This window comes from Trichogramma pretiosum, unplaced genomic scaffold (assembly GCF_000599845.2).
Source record: "Trichogramma pretiosum strain Unisexual culture from Peru unplaced genomic scaffold, Tpre_2.0 scaffold85, whole genome shotgun sequence".
NCBI lineage: Eukaryota > Metazoa > Arthropoda > Insecta > Hymenoptera > Trichogrammatidae > Trichogramma > Trichogramma pretiosum.
In genome coordinates this window covers 508,368-525,755 of record NW_019640935.1, presented here as the reverse complement: position 1 = coordinate 525,755, position 17,388 = coordinate 508,368, and the positions used below count along the sequence as shown (strand labels likewise).

Below are 17,388 nucleotides of genomic sequence, written 5' to 3'. Positions count from 1 at the left end.
TGGCTGGCGATGTGTATGCGCGCGCGAGTAGTCTAGCTGCTACCGCCGCTGCTCCGAAGTCTCTTCTGCACGCGGCCCGCGCGCTGTACAATGAGAGGCCGCCGCCACCGCCGCGCGCGTGCATGTATATAAGCGACGCGGAGACTCTTACTTTCCATGTCGCGTGCACGTGTGTTCATGTGTGTCTGTCTGTCTTTGCCTGTCTATGTGTGTGTGCTAGTATGCGCTGGTAGCAGCGGCGCGCACTGCGCTAATAATAATGTATTGCGCAATTTCTCTTTACCTACCTTATATACCTGTGTATACAAAAATATACATGCAGACACACACACACACGAAAGGCAAGCGAGAACAACTAAGCGGCCAACAGTTAAGCTCTCCGCGAGCGCTTGGGAATTTACGTGTGTGTATACATAGGAACGTGAGCGAAATCGAGAGTCAAGTGCTATCTGATTTTGTAATTCTCAATGCATCGTCTCTCCCTCTCGTGAAATCCGTCACACAACGACAAAATAGTATCCGCGACTACCGCTCATTATACGATCTGCATATGATTCGAGCGAAGCTGCGTAGCGAGCCGCGACCGAAAAAGCTCCGAGACGCTCTACTTCGATCAACCAAGGTTTTGATTAATTGGTTTTTTTTTTTGACTCTCCTGGTCCGTTCAAATTCATTGCGTGAAATCACGCGTGAAGTTTAAAAACTTTTTTACCGTATTCAAATCTCAAGTGAACAATAACGGCGTATCTTCTCAAATTTCACAACATCGCGAGTCTTTTGCTCCAAGGGTCAAAGAAAAATTCACACATGCGTGTGAATAATACGCGTGTCAAAACATCGATTGTTTCCCCGACATAACATAATGTAGACAAATGAAAGTATAATATAAGCGCCTCCCTCAAAAGATCTGCCGACGACAAGTGGGAAAATCAGACTTGTCGCTCATGCAAACTATATGATATTTTGTAATTTCTCGTGGATATCAGTGCGAGTCAAAACATTAATACACACGTATAGGGTATTGTTATGCTGCTGAAACAGCATGGGGCCCTCCGCAAACGGTGACCGCACACCTATATAGCTACATGCATACACCTTAATGATTATTCGTTATCTATCTCAGATATATATGTTGTTATTATAAGTATGCATTTGGCAATGCAAAAGTATGAATATGTCTGCGTGTGTGTGTGTGAACATAGACAAAGTGAATGGCAGCTTCGTCAAAATTGCGAAATCGCCTAGTCCCTGTAGTAAAGCTAATAATTGCGGACGTTTGTTTAAAGTGAATTTATTATAAGGCACATCTTAAATCTCGCTAATAAGACCAAATAGCGTCTCGTAAGCGTCGAAAAGTTTAATTACACCCACGCAATCTTACGCGCATAATAGAAAAAAGAGCAACTGTATCCCGCGCAGCTTTCACCCGATCGTTATATGCGTGTGCGTGTCCCGCGACGCATATAATAGAGCGCAAAAAAGTCGCCTAAAAATCGTTATGATCGATAGATATACATAAATGCATACAGATCTAGATTTCGTAAGATCTGTTATGCGACTTTTCATTTGCTCGGGCAATTTGGCGACAACAACGTCGGCACATGGCGAACACGAAACGTGCTGCGCATGCGAGTCTGGAGTACATAGGTACACAAGGCGGTTGAAATGAAAAAAAAAATTATCCTCACGAAAATATAAACGCACATAATACGCGCGGAGAGGGAGAGAGAGTCGTTTCCGCGATTGTATAGGTTTTTAACTTTGCGAAATTACGACGGACGCTATCACGCTCTCGGCCAACACGTTTTTCCATTTTCGCTCATTATTTATTGATGAAACATCCTCACGAAGTCGCAGTCAGTGGGTTAGTAGATTGTACAAGACGCGCGCGCGAGCTCGAGTATATAATACATGTAATGTGTGCCTTGGCACAATACTCGCGAGAGCCCACCGTGTGCGCGTGCGAGTGCAGTGCGCCAGGCCTAATATAAGCGTTTGATGAAATTTCCCAAAGACCCGATGAAGCCGTGCAAGTATGCCGCGCGTATATAATTTTCGTAGCTGCGTCCGCGCATTTGAATCGCGCGCTCGAACTCATGACGCGCGCAAAGTTGCATCAGAAGCAGCAGCAGCAGCAGTAGCGGCAACCACTGCGCATCGAAAACCTAATAAAGAAGTTTAATTAACCGCAACCGACTCACGCGTCTGAGGCGTATACACATTTTATGTAAATTTCGATCGTCGATGCGAGCGACACTTCACGACTTTCAGCCGTCCACGCCCCTGTGATTCCATTATGCATGAATGTATAAATTATGCAATTGTTGAATAACCCCCTTGCTTTTCCGTCATAATATCCGATTTGTTAAATCATATTTGTAACGATCTTATTTTCAAGTTGTAAATTTTATCTGTAATAAATAATAGGGTTGATGGTTTTTATGAAAGCAACAAAGAGATAGATTTTGATTTTTCATTAATCTTTATATTATTTTGTCATTTCTTACAAAAAAATACATACATTATAAAAATTTTCCTATTAATTACGGTACAAAACAATCATACAGAGTATAAAAAAATAATCTATCGAAAATCGAAAGTTTTCCTCGAATTTTCACATTGGGGGGGAGATGTTGAGAAGCAAAAGAGGCCCCTGCTCTACGTATGACAGACTGTGTTAATGTAACGAGCTGTCTGTGGAAATGGACAAAGAAAAGTTAATGAAGGTTATCCATCGTCGACGGCGTTTTTTGTAAATGTGTTACGCGGCACGTATAGTGTCGAGCGTCTCGGAATCTGAGCCGAGCTCGTTTACAGCTCGATACTACACTCAGGCGCACATTTTGAATTTACGCGGCAATCGACAATGTTTGATAGGTTTCTTAATTCGTAGCATAAAGTCTAAAAGACGTTAAAATAGAGCAAATACATACGTAATGAGTAGCCGGATTTTGCCCGCAGGAAGTGGGTGAGAAAATAGGCGCGCGCGCACGCGACCGAGTTGTCAATCGGTCAATCGAGCAACACCTCGCGGAGTCTCGCGTTTGAAATAATGTACATTAAAAATACCGACAAATAAAAATAAAAGTAAAAATAAAAGAAGCTCAGTGAATCGTAATTAAGATTGAAAATCTTAACGATACAAGCGCTCATGTTGCCTGCGACGGATATCCCAATTACGGATCTTCTCGAGAGTATCGGATCGCTGAGTATCGGATGGTATACGATGCTTTACAATTATCGATTGGTTTCCGTTTAGTAGTAGTTGTTGTTTCCTTCCCAGCCGTGCTGCTTGATGGGCTGCGAGTGGACTGGTACGGCTACGGGCACCTTGACGGGGTATGGGACTGGTTTCTCGACTGGGTAGGGCACGTGCTTCTCGACGTGGACGGGGTAGGGCCTGTCGACGGGCACCTTGACGGGGTAGGGCACTGGTCGCTCTACTGGGTAGGGCACCTGCTTCTCGACTGGGTAAGGTGCTGGCACTGGAACCTTGACCGGGACTGGTACTGGTCTGTCGACGTGGACGGGCACTGGCCTGTCTACGTGCACCTTCACTGGGTAGGGGATGTGCTTCTCCACTGGGTAAGGCACTGGCTTCTCAACTTCGACTGGGTATGGCTTGGGCACTGGCACGGCGACTGGACGATCGACGTGAACCTTGACTGGGTACGGGACGAGTTTCTCCACTGGGTAGGGCTGTGGTACGTGAACTGGAACCTTGACTGGGTATGGGATGTGCTTCTCAACTGGGTAGGGCTGTGGAACGCCGACCTTCACTGGGTACGGGATGCGTTTCTCCACTGGGTAGGGTTGTGGCACGTAGACCTTGACGGGTACTGGGCGGTCGACTGGAACATGGACTGGTACGTGAACCCTCTTCTCGACTGGGTATGGGGCTGGTACGTGGACTGGAACCTTGACGTAGACCTTGTAGGGCACTGGCACGTGCTTCTCCACGGGGTAGGGTTGTGGCACTGGGACCTGAAGACAATATTAGTTTTATGCCGTTTGGATTAGCCAATGCACCGAACGTCACCTTGAGCAGCTTGAGTCAGGAAATGTCATCCGCTTACCTTGACGGGCACAGCGACGTGTTTCTCCACTGGGTAAGGGATGTGCTTCTCAACCGGGTAAGGTACAGCCACGTTCTTGACGACCGTGTGGACTTGCTGGTGGTGACTCTCGGAGTGATGGATGGGCTCGGAGTAGTGGGACACTGGGGCAGCGTACTCCAAGGCGTGAGCGCCCTCGTAGCCACCTCCGTAGCTAGCACCGTAGCCACCGTCGAAACCACCGTCGTAACTACCGTAGCCCAAGCCGAAGAGGCCGCGCTTCTGCTTGGACGTCTCCTCGGTCTTCTCGGCCTTCTTTTCGGTTTCACCGGCCCAGGCTGTAGCAACAACGAGGGCTAACAGAGCCACTTTCATCTACAAGAATAATAACACAGAAAATAATAAGACACGTGATGTGGAGCGCACTGCCTCTAGGACTTTCTTTAACTTGTCTACAAGAAAATTCGATCTATGGAAATATGCTGCGCACGCGAAACGAGATCGCCCGGCCGGTATTATGTACGTGAAACTCCAGCGACACTTTTCTTACATGCACGAAATACAACTCGACCGGACACGGTATGCGAGCGTTCGCATGTTACGCTTTAGAAATCGCTATGCCGCATGTTCTATTTTTGCCGCGATGCAAATGATTAAAGTTAATAAGCATTCGTATTTAAGCGAAATAAATCAAGTTAATGTCAATGATTTCGATGAAAAGAGGCGGTCGATCGATAACAAAGTCTTCTCTAGTCAAGAAAGTACGCGTCACGGAACACTCGACGATGCGTATCGAAGAAAGCGAGCCACACTTGGTCAAAAATCAGTCTCGTTAGAGCACACTCGTCGCTTTTTCGATGGGTACCACATTTTCAGTTACACTTGTTCGAGAACACACAGTTCGGTGGTATAAAGTAGCCGAAATGAACGAAGCCGCGAACGCAAAAGCACTTGGCGATTTTTTCGCAAAGACTCTCGACGACGGAGACTCGAGTAAAGACGCAGAGAAAAATACACGACTTGTAAGACAACACGAGAGCCGTGAGCAGGTAGTATACACGCCAAAGAGGTATATAAGACCTACCAAAGTTCTCATGGTTGAGCTTGTGTACGCGATGTTTTGATTGCGTCCAGAAGCGAACTGGATGCTGAACGTCGGGAACGCGGGGCCTTATATACGCCCGCCACACTTTCGCCTTCGTTCGCCTATGCCCGTGTCATACGCGGCTGGTCGGGGACACATGCGCCGCCGCTGCATGTGTCGGGGGCCCTACCCCCCCAACGTCCTTTGTCTCTCGCAGCTTGTCTCTCCTTGGCCAACGTGTATTGCACCTTCCTACGAATATCGAGCCAAGGAGCCAAGATCGAGAGTGAGAGAGCTTTACCCCCTTCAAAAATCCCTGGGAGTAGGGAGTGTGTGTGAGTGTGTATGCTAGTAGCCCGACCTGTGTTCAACAAGCTGCATGTACATATCGCGTATACGCGGGGCCGCGGGCTTCGAGGTTTCGTTTTCGATTTCCTTTTTCCTCACTCTCGCTTTTGTTTCGCATATTACATCTACCTCCGCGCGAGCGTAAGCACGAGCGTTACTTTTATTTTTTATTTTTTGAGTAACACGGCCGTTTGGCAGGTAATTCTCGTGGCACATCTCGTGGCCAGCTCTTTTTTCTGTTATTCCGATCTAATTGTAGCGCAAGCTTCTTCGTATTATTAAACTTGTCCGAATAATTGAGGTAGATCGTCGCTCGAAAATCGATAAGAGCTGACACGTCCGTCTGCGCAATTGTCGTGTCCATTCGGCTGCAATGTGCGTATTTCGTCAGCAGCTCTGACCTTTTTGATAAAGTCAATAATAATAGGCACTAACGCGATATAGGGATTGACAAAGCAGTTCATATTAGATGCTTGCCGCAGATATCGTACGTAGATATATATCCACGTTTCAAGTGTATGGATTAATTGCTGCCTACGATCGAACTGATGAAATTCTACGTTGAGAAATTGCCCCGTGACTCTCGCGAGCGCATAAAACGACGAAGATAATTATTAACCGTCTGCGTCTTTTTTTTTCCATCATTTTTTATTTTATCGAATATTACTAGATTTTATTCTAGTTTTCCCAGGGCACGTATCTGTATGTCCTGCGCATTTGTATATCAACGGTAACAATGGAAAGATCCGCCTTATCGCGAATTTTCTCATTTTCCATTAATTGAAACTACCGAGCAAGACGAATGAGCCTCAATAAAACGTAAACGTATTTTGCAGACATTCGTGATTTTTCACAATGCATGTGATTATCCGGCAGCTCGATCGCGAATATCTTGATATTTATAAAAAAATATACCGAACGAGGTGTGGTCAGTTACTTTTTTTGTTAATAAATAAAAAATAAAAATATGAAAATCCCAGTTTAAAACTCGTTTTCACGGACGTATCGTTGCGACCTTTAATCGAGTAAAAATGTTTCATCCGGGTTCAGCTGAGCAAGGCAGCAGCAGCAGCAACAACTACAACGAGGCGGGCTGCGCTCGCATACATCGCTGCATTAGAAATGTAACTTTGATGAGCAGAAAAATCGACCCTTTGGCTAAAGCTGCGCATGATCGTCTCCCTTTTGGCTGGATTCCAACGGACTCGATGTAGCTCGTTTAACGTTACGATCGTGCAGTGTGTGTGCGCAGCTCGATAGTCGGAGTTTTATCCGCTAGCTTACGAGGACGTTAGACATGGCCGAAATTCGCATCGTAAAAGTACACGTCGCAATTGGACAAAGGCCTGGGTCTTAATCCGCTGTCGCTTTTGCCTAATTGTGCGTGTAGTACCTGCTCCTTGAAGGAAAAATTTCTTCGGCCGCGTAAGTGTGGCAATTTAATTTGGAAATTTTTTTGCTCGGGCTGCGGCCGTAATGCAGTTGTTACCGCACGCTTGATTATGTTTTGTTATGCGCTGTATCTGCCAAGGACACACACCGGCTCGAACCTGATGTATACATAAACGGCACTAATGGGAGCGCAAAAAAGAAACAGTTTTCGGTAGAGCGCGCGCCTGATGGATACTCGACGCGCTGCATCGATTTACGCGAGACGTATATTACGCCGACGTTATAAATATTTGTTTGCGAAGGTGAAAATACTCTCTTTCTTTCTCTCTCTCTGCGATCGGACAAGTTGTCAATCCGTTTGTGAAGGTATTAAATTTCAGAGGAATGGAATTACGTCGGTGCTCACGGGCTCGGAGCGGCAATCAGCAATGCGTATACACGCGTATCAACGAACGCCAGTGGAAACTCGATAAGCGCAAAATTTTGCGCGCCGACGAATTAAAATTTCGTATCTATTCGCGCGCCAAGACGAGAATTACATTATATCTTTTGATGCGCGCTCATCGATCGCGCTTTCTCCAACGAGCGTAGATTCGGCAATATGGAATGCTCGCATCCAGCTACACGAAAAAATAATTCGTCCGAAAAAAGGATCGGCGCAGGATCGGCGAGCGATGCTCGTAAGCTACGTGCACATGTTTGTATACGATACACCGCACCGCGCATGCGGCTCTGAGATCGTTACGTAAAGGCCGTGGCGCAGTCGCGCCCGCGTGTGTGTGCATATGTATGCATGGAGAACGTTGCTCATGCTCATGCTCTTGAGAAAAGCGCGACCGGCCTATAACAGTGCGGCGAGCGCGATCCTACGGCTGCAGGAGTATATGCCTATACGTACGCCATTTATTATTGCGTGATTGCTCTCGAGACGTACACCGCTGATACTCTCGCGGGCTTATGCACTGTGCATGCGCAAGCTAGGCAACCAACATGTATAATACCAGGGATTACATCTTAAGCTCTGCGCGCATGCAAGCACGTGTCTGGCTGCCCACTTGCATCCATCTCTCTCTCTTTTATATATAGCCAGGACTGTAATGCAACTATTTCGCTCTACTCAACTTGGCTCTGTTTTTTTTTGTGTCGCAGGAACTTCGTGGCTGGTGTGCTGCAGTTCCAGCTTTATCGAGCACTGTGTCAAGCCGCCGGTCAGAGGTCGTTCGACGACCCGAAAAAGCCGCTGCACAAGTGCGACTTTTACCGCAATCCCGAGGCTGGCCGTATATTAGGGTGAGTATACTTATTATGTACACTAGATATACTAAACGCTCGCGATCGTCGCGCGGATTATTTCTAATGGCATGCGTGCGTGTGTACTGCAATGTGCCTCGCGCTCGATATACGTAATTGAGCTTTAACCACCGGTTGAATTTTAATTCTCGTTTCACGGGTAGAGAGCCAACGTCTTGTGCGTATAATAATAACGCGTATACTTGGCTGCGAACGATATACACACCAATGGGCCGTGTCCGACTAGATCGCAGCTGGAAAAAGGGCACAAATTCACGCTCCGTATAACAATATAATTATGTTTACGCTCTTGAGTAAATATCGACAAGTCTTTATACGCTTTACGTGCCATGTCGTTTTCAATGCAAACCGCGTAATTGCTATCTCATAAAACTTAATGAACGACGCTTACTTATAACTATAATACAATACAGAGATATGTCATGTATTGTGAAGCATATAGAAGAAATGCAGTGGCCTTCTCTCCTGGCATACGTGTCTTGTACCTGCACTTTTCCACCCAGAAGTTATTAATTTTTTTCAGCTCGCGCGAGACATGACGAAATAGCACGTATTGATTCGCGCGCGCGCTTAAAAATTGTGCCAGCTAGCTCTATGTGCAGCCTACAGTATACATAGGGGATAGCCGCGCAGTTTATGTACGCGATATGTGGGGCGAGCGAACTCGAGCTAGAGCAAGCTGCGCGACATTACATTAAGTGGATCATTTTGTTAATGTGTGTATAAAAGAAGGAAAAATGTGTGCACGCGCTGCACTAACGGCGAGCCGTTAATAAAGATTTTGTAATATCTCGCATGCATATACTATACTACCACAGCAGCAGCAGCAGCAGCGGCACATGAGAATTCAATACACCTGACTCGTGTGTGAGCTAACAGGATGAAAAGTCGACCTGTGCACGCATAGAATTTAAGCATTTTGACACTGGCCGATACGAAACCGACTATGACTGGGCGCTTTAAGCCGCCAATACCTATATATTATACGCGTGTAGAATTTAACGATTCACGCGATCGCCTTGCGTCGAGCAGTTATACTTGCGGTTTTTTCAATTGCGATAGCTCGAATACGTGTACACCGTGTCGAATTTTATCTCAAACACACGTATACGTATGGCACAGCGGACAGATGCACCCGTCGACAAAATCGACATGTCGCTTCCGGACGATTGGCGCAAACGCAATCGATCGGCCCGAGTCGAAGGTATCCGAACTGTAAAAAAAAACGACCGCACCATATAGCAATTGAGTAATATTATAGCAGCGCCCGATCGAAATTAGGCGCCGCGTATACATACAGCGGGACACATATCATGAGATTTTTCGAAGAAAGTGAAATTTCGGAGCTACATATACACACATGCAGAGCTCGGCCGCGCGAGCAGGTTTACAATTTCTCAATTTGCCGGAGCGCAGCTTTTTATATGGCTTTTTACGCGATTCTCGTTCGCCGCAGTATTTGGGTCACCTTCAAGGGGTGAAAAAGGCCATTATTATATAATACAGCTGCTCGCGTAATATTATGCACGTCGCTGCGGCTCCTTATTTCGCGCGAGGCATGTCTCTTTTTAATTCTGAAGGACACTGCGGCTTTTGCGCGTTATACGCTACGGTATCTCGTTTTTTTTGCCTCCGCGGGTTACGTTGTCGTTGCGGCCACCTACTTTTGGCCTGCACATGCTCGTCGGCACGAGGTGTGGCTTATTTCGCTGCATGTCCTGCCGCGCGCTGTAGGGCTCGATTATTATTACGCACACGATCTCGTCGGTTAAATAACAGCTCGTGTGTATATAGGTGAAGCGCGCGCGAGCACACTTGCTATGCACCAAAGGTCTTATGTCAATGGATTGATAACACGACGGCCGGTCGAGCGCACAACATAACAGCCTTTATTGCCGTACGCGCCACAATCGAAAGTCCGAATTTTTCCATCGATCGTCGATTACGGGCCGATAAATTACACGCGAGGCATTGCAAAATTAATCGTTTCTTCGTCTATTTCTCAAAAACGAGCTGGGCGCGCGAGACAAATTACAAGTGACTAAACGCTTCTAATTTGCAAAGACGCTACACGATACGCGCTCGGCACGACGTGCATACGAGCTGCCTAAGTGGCGCCGCTGCGATATTAACGTAGGCATGAAAATCGCGGAGAGAATCGAGCGTGGCTTATCGAAGATAGTACCCAGCAGCATTTTATACGGCTCACGAGGCAGCCCAAATCATTTTTGCTTGCGACACGTTCTACACCTATATAGTTATATGGCTTTTGAAATAAGAGGATTACACGTGCGCTATAAATACGGAAAAAGTTCAAAGCTACGGTTATTTACAAGGATATAAATAAAGCGTAATATATAGGTCGTCGAATTGCAGGAGGGGAACCGGAGTATACGAAAAAATATATGTATCGATTGCGGAACTGCCCACGTAAGGAGCAAATGAACTTTTTTTTCGGGCCTCGGCAAATTTTTGTTGAAACATGAAAATTGCGTTGTAAAAGATAGAGACGAAAATAGCAGTGAGCGTAATAATGTATGTATCAGTGCACGCACGATCCTGTGACGGATTAGTGGTGCGTGCGCGGCACAAAAAGTACATTGACTCGCCGATACGTTGTACATTCTGACAATAATCGCACACACACACACACATATAATAATAATACATATCCGTCACGGGCTCGATGCTATACATCCTCATTGGCCGGGGGGCAATAGGCGTTGAATCAATTGAAGCTTGAACGGGCGCGAATGCATACAAACACCTTAATTGTGGAGGCATGCATATATACAGACGCACTCGCGTAGTATAGTGTACACGAGCCGTGAGTGAAAAAGTGACGACTCGCTGCGCTCTGCCAGATACATATCGGATGTGATAAATTGACACATTAGTGCTTTGCGCTCGGCTCCTTCCAGCTCGGCAGCGGCGCATCTCTCTGCGCACGAATCAAATCTATGCAGGATTAACGGGCGCGCGAATCACGAGATATGGTCAGTGAACTTGGCTCGATAATATAGAAGCTGCAGCCGTACCGTAGAGTCTATAGATGCGCATAAATGAGGAATGAAAAATCGAAGCGAATTGCTACATCGATGCTCGGTAATGTACCTAAAAAAAATTACGAAATGAGATAATGGCTGTGTTGCAAAGCTACAGTATCTCCGCTCGGCGCACCAACCAGCGCATTATTCAATTTCGCTCTCCTTCAATATTATGTATATATTACATGTATATGTATATAATGCAACGGCAGCCAGTCAAGACACACGCGTAAAACATAATAATGATAATCCGCAGGAGCAACAGTTCATAAGTTGGAGAAAATATTAATAATTTCCATTGAGCCGCGATGTAATACGTAACAACGGCAACGAGATTTTCGAAAATACATATTATACATATGAGTGCCTCGCGCGAGAGGAAGCCAAAAAAGAAGAAAAAACTTCATGTACGTTCGGTATATGCTCGATCTTAATAAATGAAACATCGCGGAAGGTATATGTGCGAGTACAGGATCTTGCGAGGTGCACGAATTGATCATTGCAGCGTGCCGCCGCCGATTCATTAATTTATTCTCACCGAAGCTGTTCGTTATGTCTCCTTAATGACTTCTTTAACACTCGGCGATTACGTATTATATGTGGATCTATGGCTGCATTATGTGCGCGCGGTTACATACATTGCATCGTGTAAATTTATAATTCACACACACACACATGCACTCGCAGCTGCGAAAAGGAAAAGAAAAACTTTACGTGCGGCTGACCTACAAATCTTTTTCTATAGTTTCGTAGCATTCCTTTCGCGACGTGGCATTTCAATTATTCGCCTATTGGGAAAAGTCCTCTCTCGGCTTCTCACAAACACACTGCAAAATTTAAACATCAGCTGCAGCAGTGCTGTGTTTTGTATACACAGTGCCACAAATGGCGTGAAACAAATAGCAATAAAGTCGAGACTATGCATATTCTTAGTAAATTTTGTCTGCAAAAAAGTGTCCCAGAGTCGAATCACAGGAGTTTTCTGTTATATATTAATCTAATCACTATTCTTCAAATCTCTGAATCCCTTGCTAAGAACTCTTGGGTCACTAATTCATGACTTGAACAAATGTTTAACAATAAACAAATGTTTTCAACCCATATGCAAGTGCTTAGACTAGGCCAACAATCGAAAATAGGTTTTTTTTTTGCTATATAAAAGTTTTTTCCTTCTTGTCAAACTTATCTAAGAATATTCGCAAGTTTTTCATTTTAGTCAACATTGGATTTTTATCCAATTTCAATGAGATAAAAATCAAAAACTTGGTGAATAAGTATAAAATAACTGGTTGAAATAAGAAAGTAAAGTTTTGAATTTTGAAACTAAGACCTCTAAAATTAATGCATACGATGACATTTGAAATGTTTTTTTTTATTTTTACTGAAACATGATAATCTGAAACCTATTATTACATACACAAAATAATTGTCGTCGGGTGGATTGAATTATCAAGGTTCTTGGAGCTTTTTTATGGATCATTGATGCTGTCTTTGCGTACATGAAAATTATCTGTAAGAGTCGGCCAGCCGAGCTTAAAAATAATTCGTAGTTTTAAGGAGAGAGCTTTTCTTGAAATACCAATAAAATGCATGTATGTTTGAGAAAAATTTAAACTAATAAATAGGACGATAAAAGATCAAGTGTGCAATGAACATTAGAACAAATAGAAGACGTGTTTATATTTTTGCCAATGTTGGAGAAATCACGACAAAATTAATAACATTTTGAAATATTTTACTATTCTTCGTACCATTTTAAAAATATTTATGTGAAATTTTTGTAAAATTACGTAGCTTACTATTATGATTGCAGAAGTTTTCATCGTGTGCAAAGGTTTTCATTTAAATCTCATGCTCCTAACGTTTATTAAGATTATGAGCCATCGATTTGTGTCTTTTTAGTACATTTTTAGTACATTTTTAGTACATTTTGGTATCCAAATGATTTTTTTCAAATGTCAAACTCGAAGGGTTTCAAGGTCTTCAAAGTTAATATTGACAAAGAGGGGATGGAAGCGACTATTTAAAAAATCGAAATGACGTTTCGTTAGAAGACAGTGCAACTCTAGAATAGAGGTTTAACTTGGATTTTAAAAGTTATTGCAATTATAGATCATAGTTGGATTATCGATCTATGAATTGATCTGATGCTTCAAAATCTATTTTTATTTATTTACTTCCAAAATTTCCTACATGTATTAGATAAGTATATAAGTAGGTTGAACCTATAACATGTAAGAATTAAAATCACGGGGCAGCGAATGATTTATTCTCGGAACATGAGCGAAAACGTTAATTTTGCAAAAATTTAATATCGTTATCTCATACAGGTATGCGCTCGCGAAGCTCGATTTTAATGCAGGGGCAGCGACGGCGCGGGGGCTATCGAATGACTCGCGCTATCGATGAATAAATCAAAAACATAATTTGTGGTAATCCCATCCTTCAGCGTTTCATATACGCGGAGAGTTGTCGAGCCGGTGGCCGAGTGCGCGCGAGTAATTTCACTTTCGAGAGAGCGTGTTTATGCATAGCAGGCTGCGCTGCAGATACGACGCTGCGCTCACCCACACTCGTATAAACATACCGGGCCGGCCTTTGTGTTTATTCGTATTTCGCCTGGCTCTCTGCATCGGCGTAAATCGAGAAGCGGAACTCGCTGCACACGCGCCTATACATATAACGCGCCGCGCACGCATAATACCCGCAAAGAAGCCGATCTTGTTTGCTCTTCGAGCTGCTTGCGATAGAAGCTTCGAGTCACGGGCATCGATTCTCAGCTGCAGCAGCCGCCCGCACGAATCGTCTTTGTCCCGGGGCTGCTGCTCCTCTATAAGTTGGCTTGAAAATGGGATGATCCAGAATTTCGTGCTAATAGACGCGTCGCTCGAGCTCTCCCAAGTCATTGAAAGTGACGACTATTGTGTAGTTGCCGCATCGACACATCGCAGCAAACACGGCGCACATATAACGCTATATACGACTCTGCTGCAATAGCGTGCGTATGTGTGCGTATAGAGCATTACCCGCGCACGCATTATAAAATCGCGCGATATACTTATTACGGAGTTTTGCGCGATCGTTTCCAACGCCCATTACGTTACTTCTTTCTTTCTTTTTTATAGCGAAATTGCGGCTCTTTTTCGACTAGTCGTTGTTGTTGATGGCAGTTGCTGTTGCTACCGCGCGATCATACCGTGGCCCGGCCCGTGGCTGCACGCGCGAAAATAATAAAATTACGCGCCGCCTCGTTAGGGTATTCATTATATGAATTTGCGAGCTGCGGCTGCTTTGTACATGACTGACGCGTACACCACTGCAGCTGTGCCAAGTGTGTATGTACATATGTATTATATGCTTGTGAGAGATCGTGAGAGATAATTAACTCCAAGTACGACTGCTCGTATGTACGTTTGGCTATTCGCGAATACTATATGCACCAATACGTAGGTCCTTTTCACCTGTCGGATAAAATTCCTCCGGTTTTTTACACTTTTTTTGTGTATAGTAATTTTAGAAGATATTTCTGAAAATATTCGAGCGGTTATTCGAATGACAACATCACCCGATGGAATTAGGTGTACTTTCGAGCTAATCTTATCCTTATTTTTAGAATACGATAATCAATTCAGGATTCGAGAGGATTAGACGAAAAAAATTTGATAAGTAAAATCAATGGTCTCTTATGCATGAATCGCTATTTATTGCAGTGAACGTTACATCGAATCCATAACTATAAGTACATTTTTATCTTTTTCTAAAAGAAATGTTAATTCCAAATGACTGCACGGTTGTTTAGTAACACGACTTTCTCACGAATCGCATAAAATAGTCTTTATCTTAATAAAATTAGATTACACGCTCCTTAGTTGGGCGCTTTTGCTCGGTGCGCAGCAGCTTGAACAATGGGACAATTCAGTAGCTCATTGGAATTCATGAAATGAAGCTGATTTTGAAGACACGTACGTTGTGACGAGGTTATACGAAGCGATGCATTCATCGGGCTAATCACCTACGATGAATAACAACTTTAAATGCAGCAATTTATACAATCTATTATTTATTAGGCTATTGCACAACTATACCAAATGGTAAATAAATAATCGTTGGTTACTGGTGTACAAATATTCGTAAGCTTGTGCATAAAAGTAAGCCAGAGGCGCTCAGTCACACGAGCCATTTTTGTGACAAATCTCTGTCGTTCATAAATTGAAATCTGAGATCACAAAAGTATTAAGTCAAAGAGCTTGAATTCATTCATAATTCAATACTTGTATATTAAATTTTCTGCAATTGTAATTGTACCAATAGACTTGATGAAACTCCAAGATCCAGATATGCATTGAAATTAGTGTGAAATGCTGGACTCAGAACAATGTGTAGCCAAAAGAAGCGAGGATAAGTTAAAAAGTTTTCCTCGCCTGCAAAACTGGATACACGGACAAAACGTCGTCGTGTGTCGGCGCGTCTGATTCTTATCGCATCTGTCGGACTGGTGCAAATTCGCTCGCCCGCGCACGGCTTTTGTTTCTTATCTGTTGCAAGCGATGCAAACGAGTAATAATCACACCCTCGATTCGCGCTTGCCACTGTATTAGCCGTGGCGTACGATAAAAGTCACACACTCGTGTTCTCAGATTCAACGAAAACCAAACGAAGTACAGGCTATTTTCTCGCGTGCTTCAAGCTTTACGCTTATCGCGCGCGTAACAGCGAATAATTGCTGACAATCAATTATCGAAATTCTCGTCCAGGTATAGGCGCGACCTTGCAGCTTTTCATTATTATAACAATGACTGCGCGCGCTTGGAAGAAATCCGCGGCGCGCGAGCACAGATCGAAAGTAAAGCGCGACTAGAATATTTTACTGCGTCGCGCAAGGACGTGCGCGTACCATGAGAATATATATGCTTGGGAGGAAAAAAAATTGAATATTGTGAACGAATAATCTACCAGAATCAATCACTTGCGTTATAAAAATTCCTTATCTCAGATATTGTGTGTGTTGAATACCTGTATACATATACGACATGGAACGGATGCATATTTTATGCGCTTACGCAACCCTCGAGGAAAACTCGCGTTATTAATAGACCCTTTTCAAGGTCGCTAGCCGCTATTCTATCATTTGTCACTAAATATGGATCGAGCTTACCTAGAAACCACTCCTCATCGATAAAAAATTGGAAAAATCGTTTTTTTTTATATGCTTACCGATCGCGTCATTAAGGGAAAATTGTCCTCCGTGACAGAGTATATCGCCGAGGGAGCTTTAATTTCTTATGTTTCGCTGGCATCGCGATCCGAATATCCGATATAATTAGTTACGTGCACTGACTTACTGCATCTCTCCCACTCTCTCACATATACACACATACATGCCCACACTCATATACTCGAATATAATATGCACGCTGTACTCGCGCTTCCGTAACAGCAGAGTTTGATTTCGTACCTTTTTTCTTCTTTTTTTTTCTTGTACTCTCGATCGCTATCGTGAAACATATCCGTAATAATGAAATTTATCGATGCATCGCACGCGCGAGATGATTCACGCAACAAGTCTAACGGTCACTAATTAATTATGCGCATGAACAGGCTCGTTAATATTGTTTTCAACACATATGCCGATCAATACACGTTTCCGTCATAAAATACTGCAACTGAAAATATTCTTTTTTGATTTTTAAATCGGTTTTCATTAAACAAGAACGTTTTTAATTTAACTTTTTCGTCTTTATTCTAAGGTAATATTTGTATCGAATCGTATCAAGAGCAAATAGGTGCACTCGGTCATTTTTAATTAGCCACGTAGTTATTACGTGTTTATATTTTTAATAAGATGAATGATTAAACGGAATTCGTAAATGGTTTAATAGCGTATATCGCAAGCGCAGTTGGATTGAAAACCATATGCACGTTGACCGGTCGGTCGTATGCGATCGGGATCAGGATGATTGACCAATTTGTTGGCCATATTTCGGTGAAATTATCTGCGCCCGAGACCGATGATATGCAGCGAAAAAATAAAATAACGGGCCACGCGGGCTTGTTTGGCACGATTACGCAACGATCTCGCCACGCTTATAAGATAACCGGTGCAGATTTATACTTCGTCTCTCTCTCTCTTTAAACTGGGAACGAAGCGAAA

At 43.8% G+C, this 17,388-nt stretch overlaps 2 protein-coding genes across 2 annotated transcripts in view; one reads left to right on the top strand and one right to left on the bottom strand.

Moving 5' to 3' along the window:
- LOC106659265 (angiotensin-converting enzyme) overlaps window positions 1–17,388 on the top strand; it is a 41,235-nt gene that overhangs the window by 16,585 nt on the left and 7,262 nt on the right. The window contains exon 11 of the mRNA XM_014381700.2: window positions 8,029–8,169. Within this exon, the coding sequence (XP_014237186.2) occupies window positions 8,029–8,169 (141 nt within the window). The remainder of the gene's footprint in view (window positions 1–8,028; window positions 8,170–17,388) is intronic.
- Window positions 3,223–5,177, bottom strand: LOC106659266 (skin secretory protein xP2). The gene is made up of 4 exons (XM_014381701.1): window positions 5,140–5,177; window positions 4,234–4,430; window positions 4,077–4,182; window positions 3,223–3,984 (listed from the first exon to the last, which is right to left on the bottom strand). The coding sequence occupies exons 1-4, from the start codon at window positions 5,149–5,151 to the stop codon at window positions 3,256–3,258; spliced, it is 1,044 nt and encodes a 347-aa protein (XP_014237187.1). The 5' UTR covers window positions 5,152–5,177; the 3' UTR covers window positions 3,223–3,255.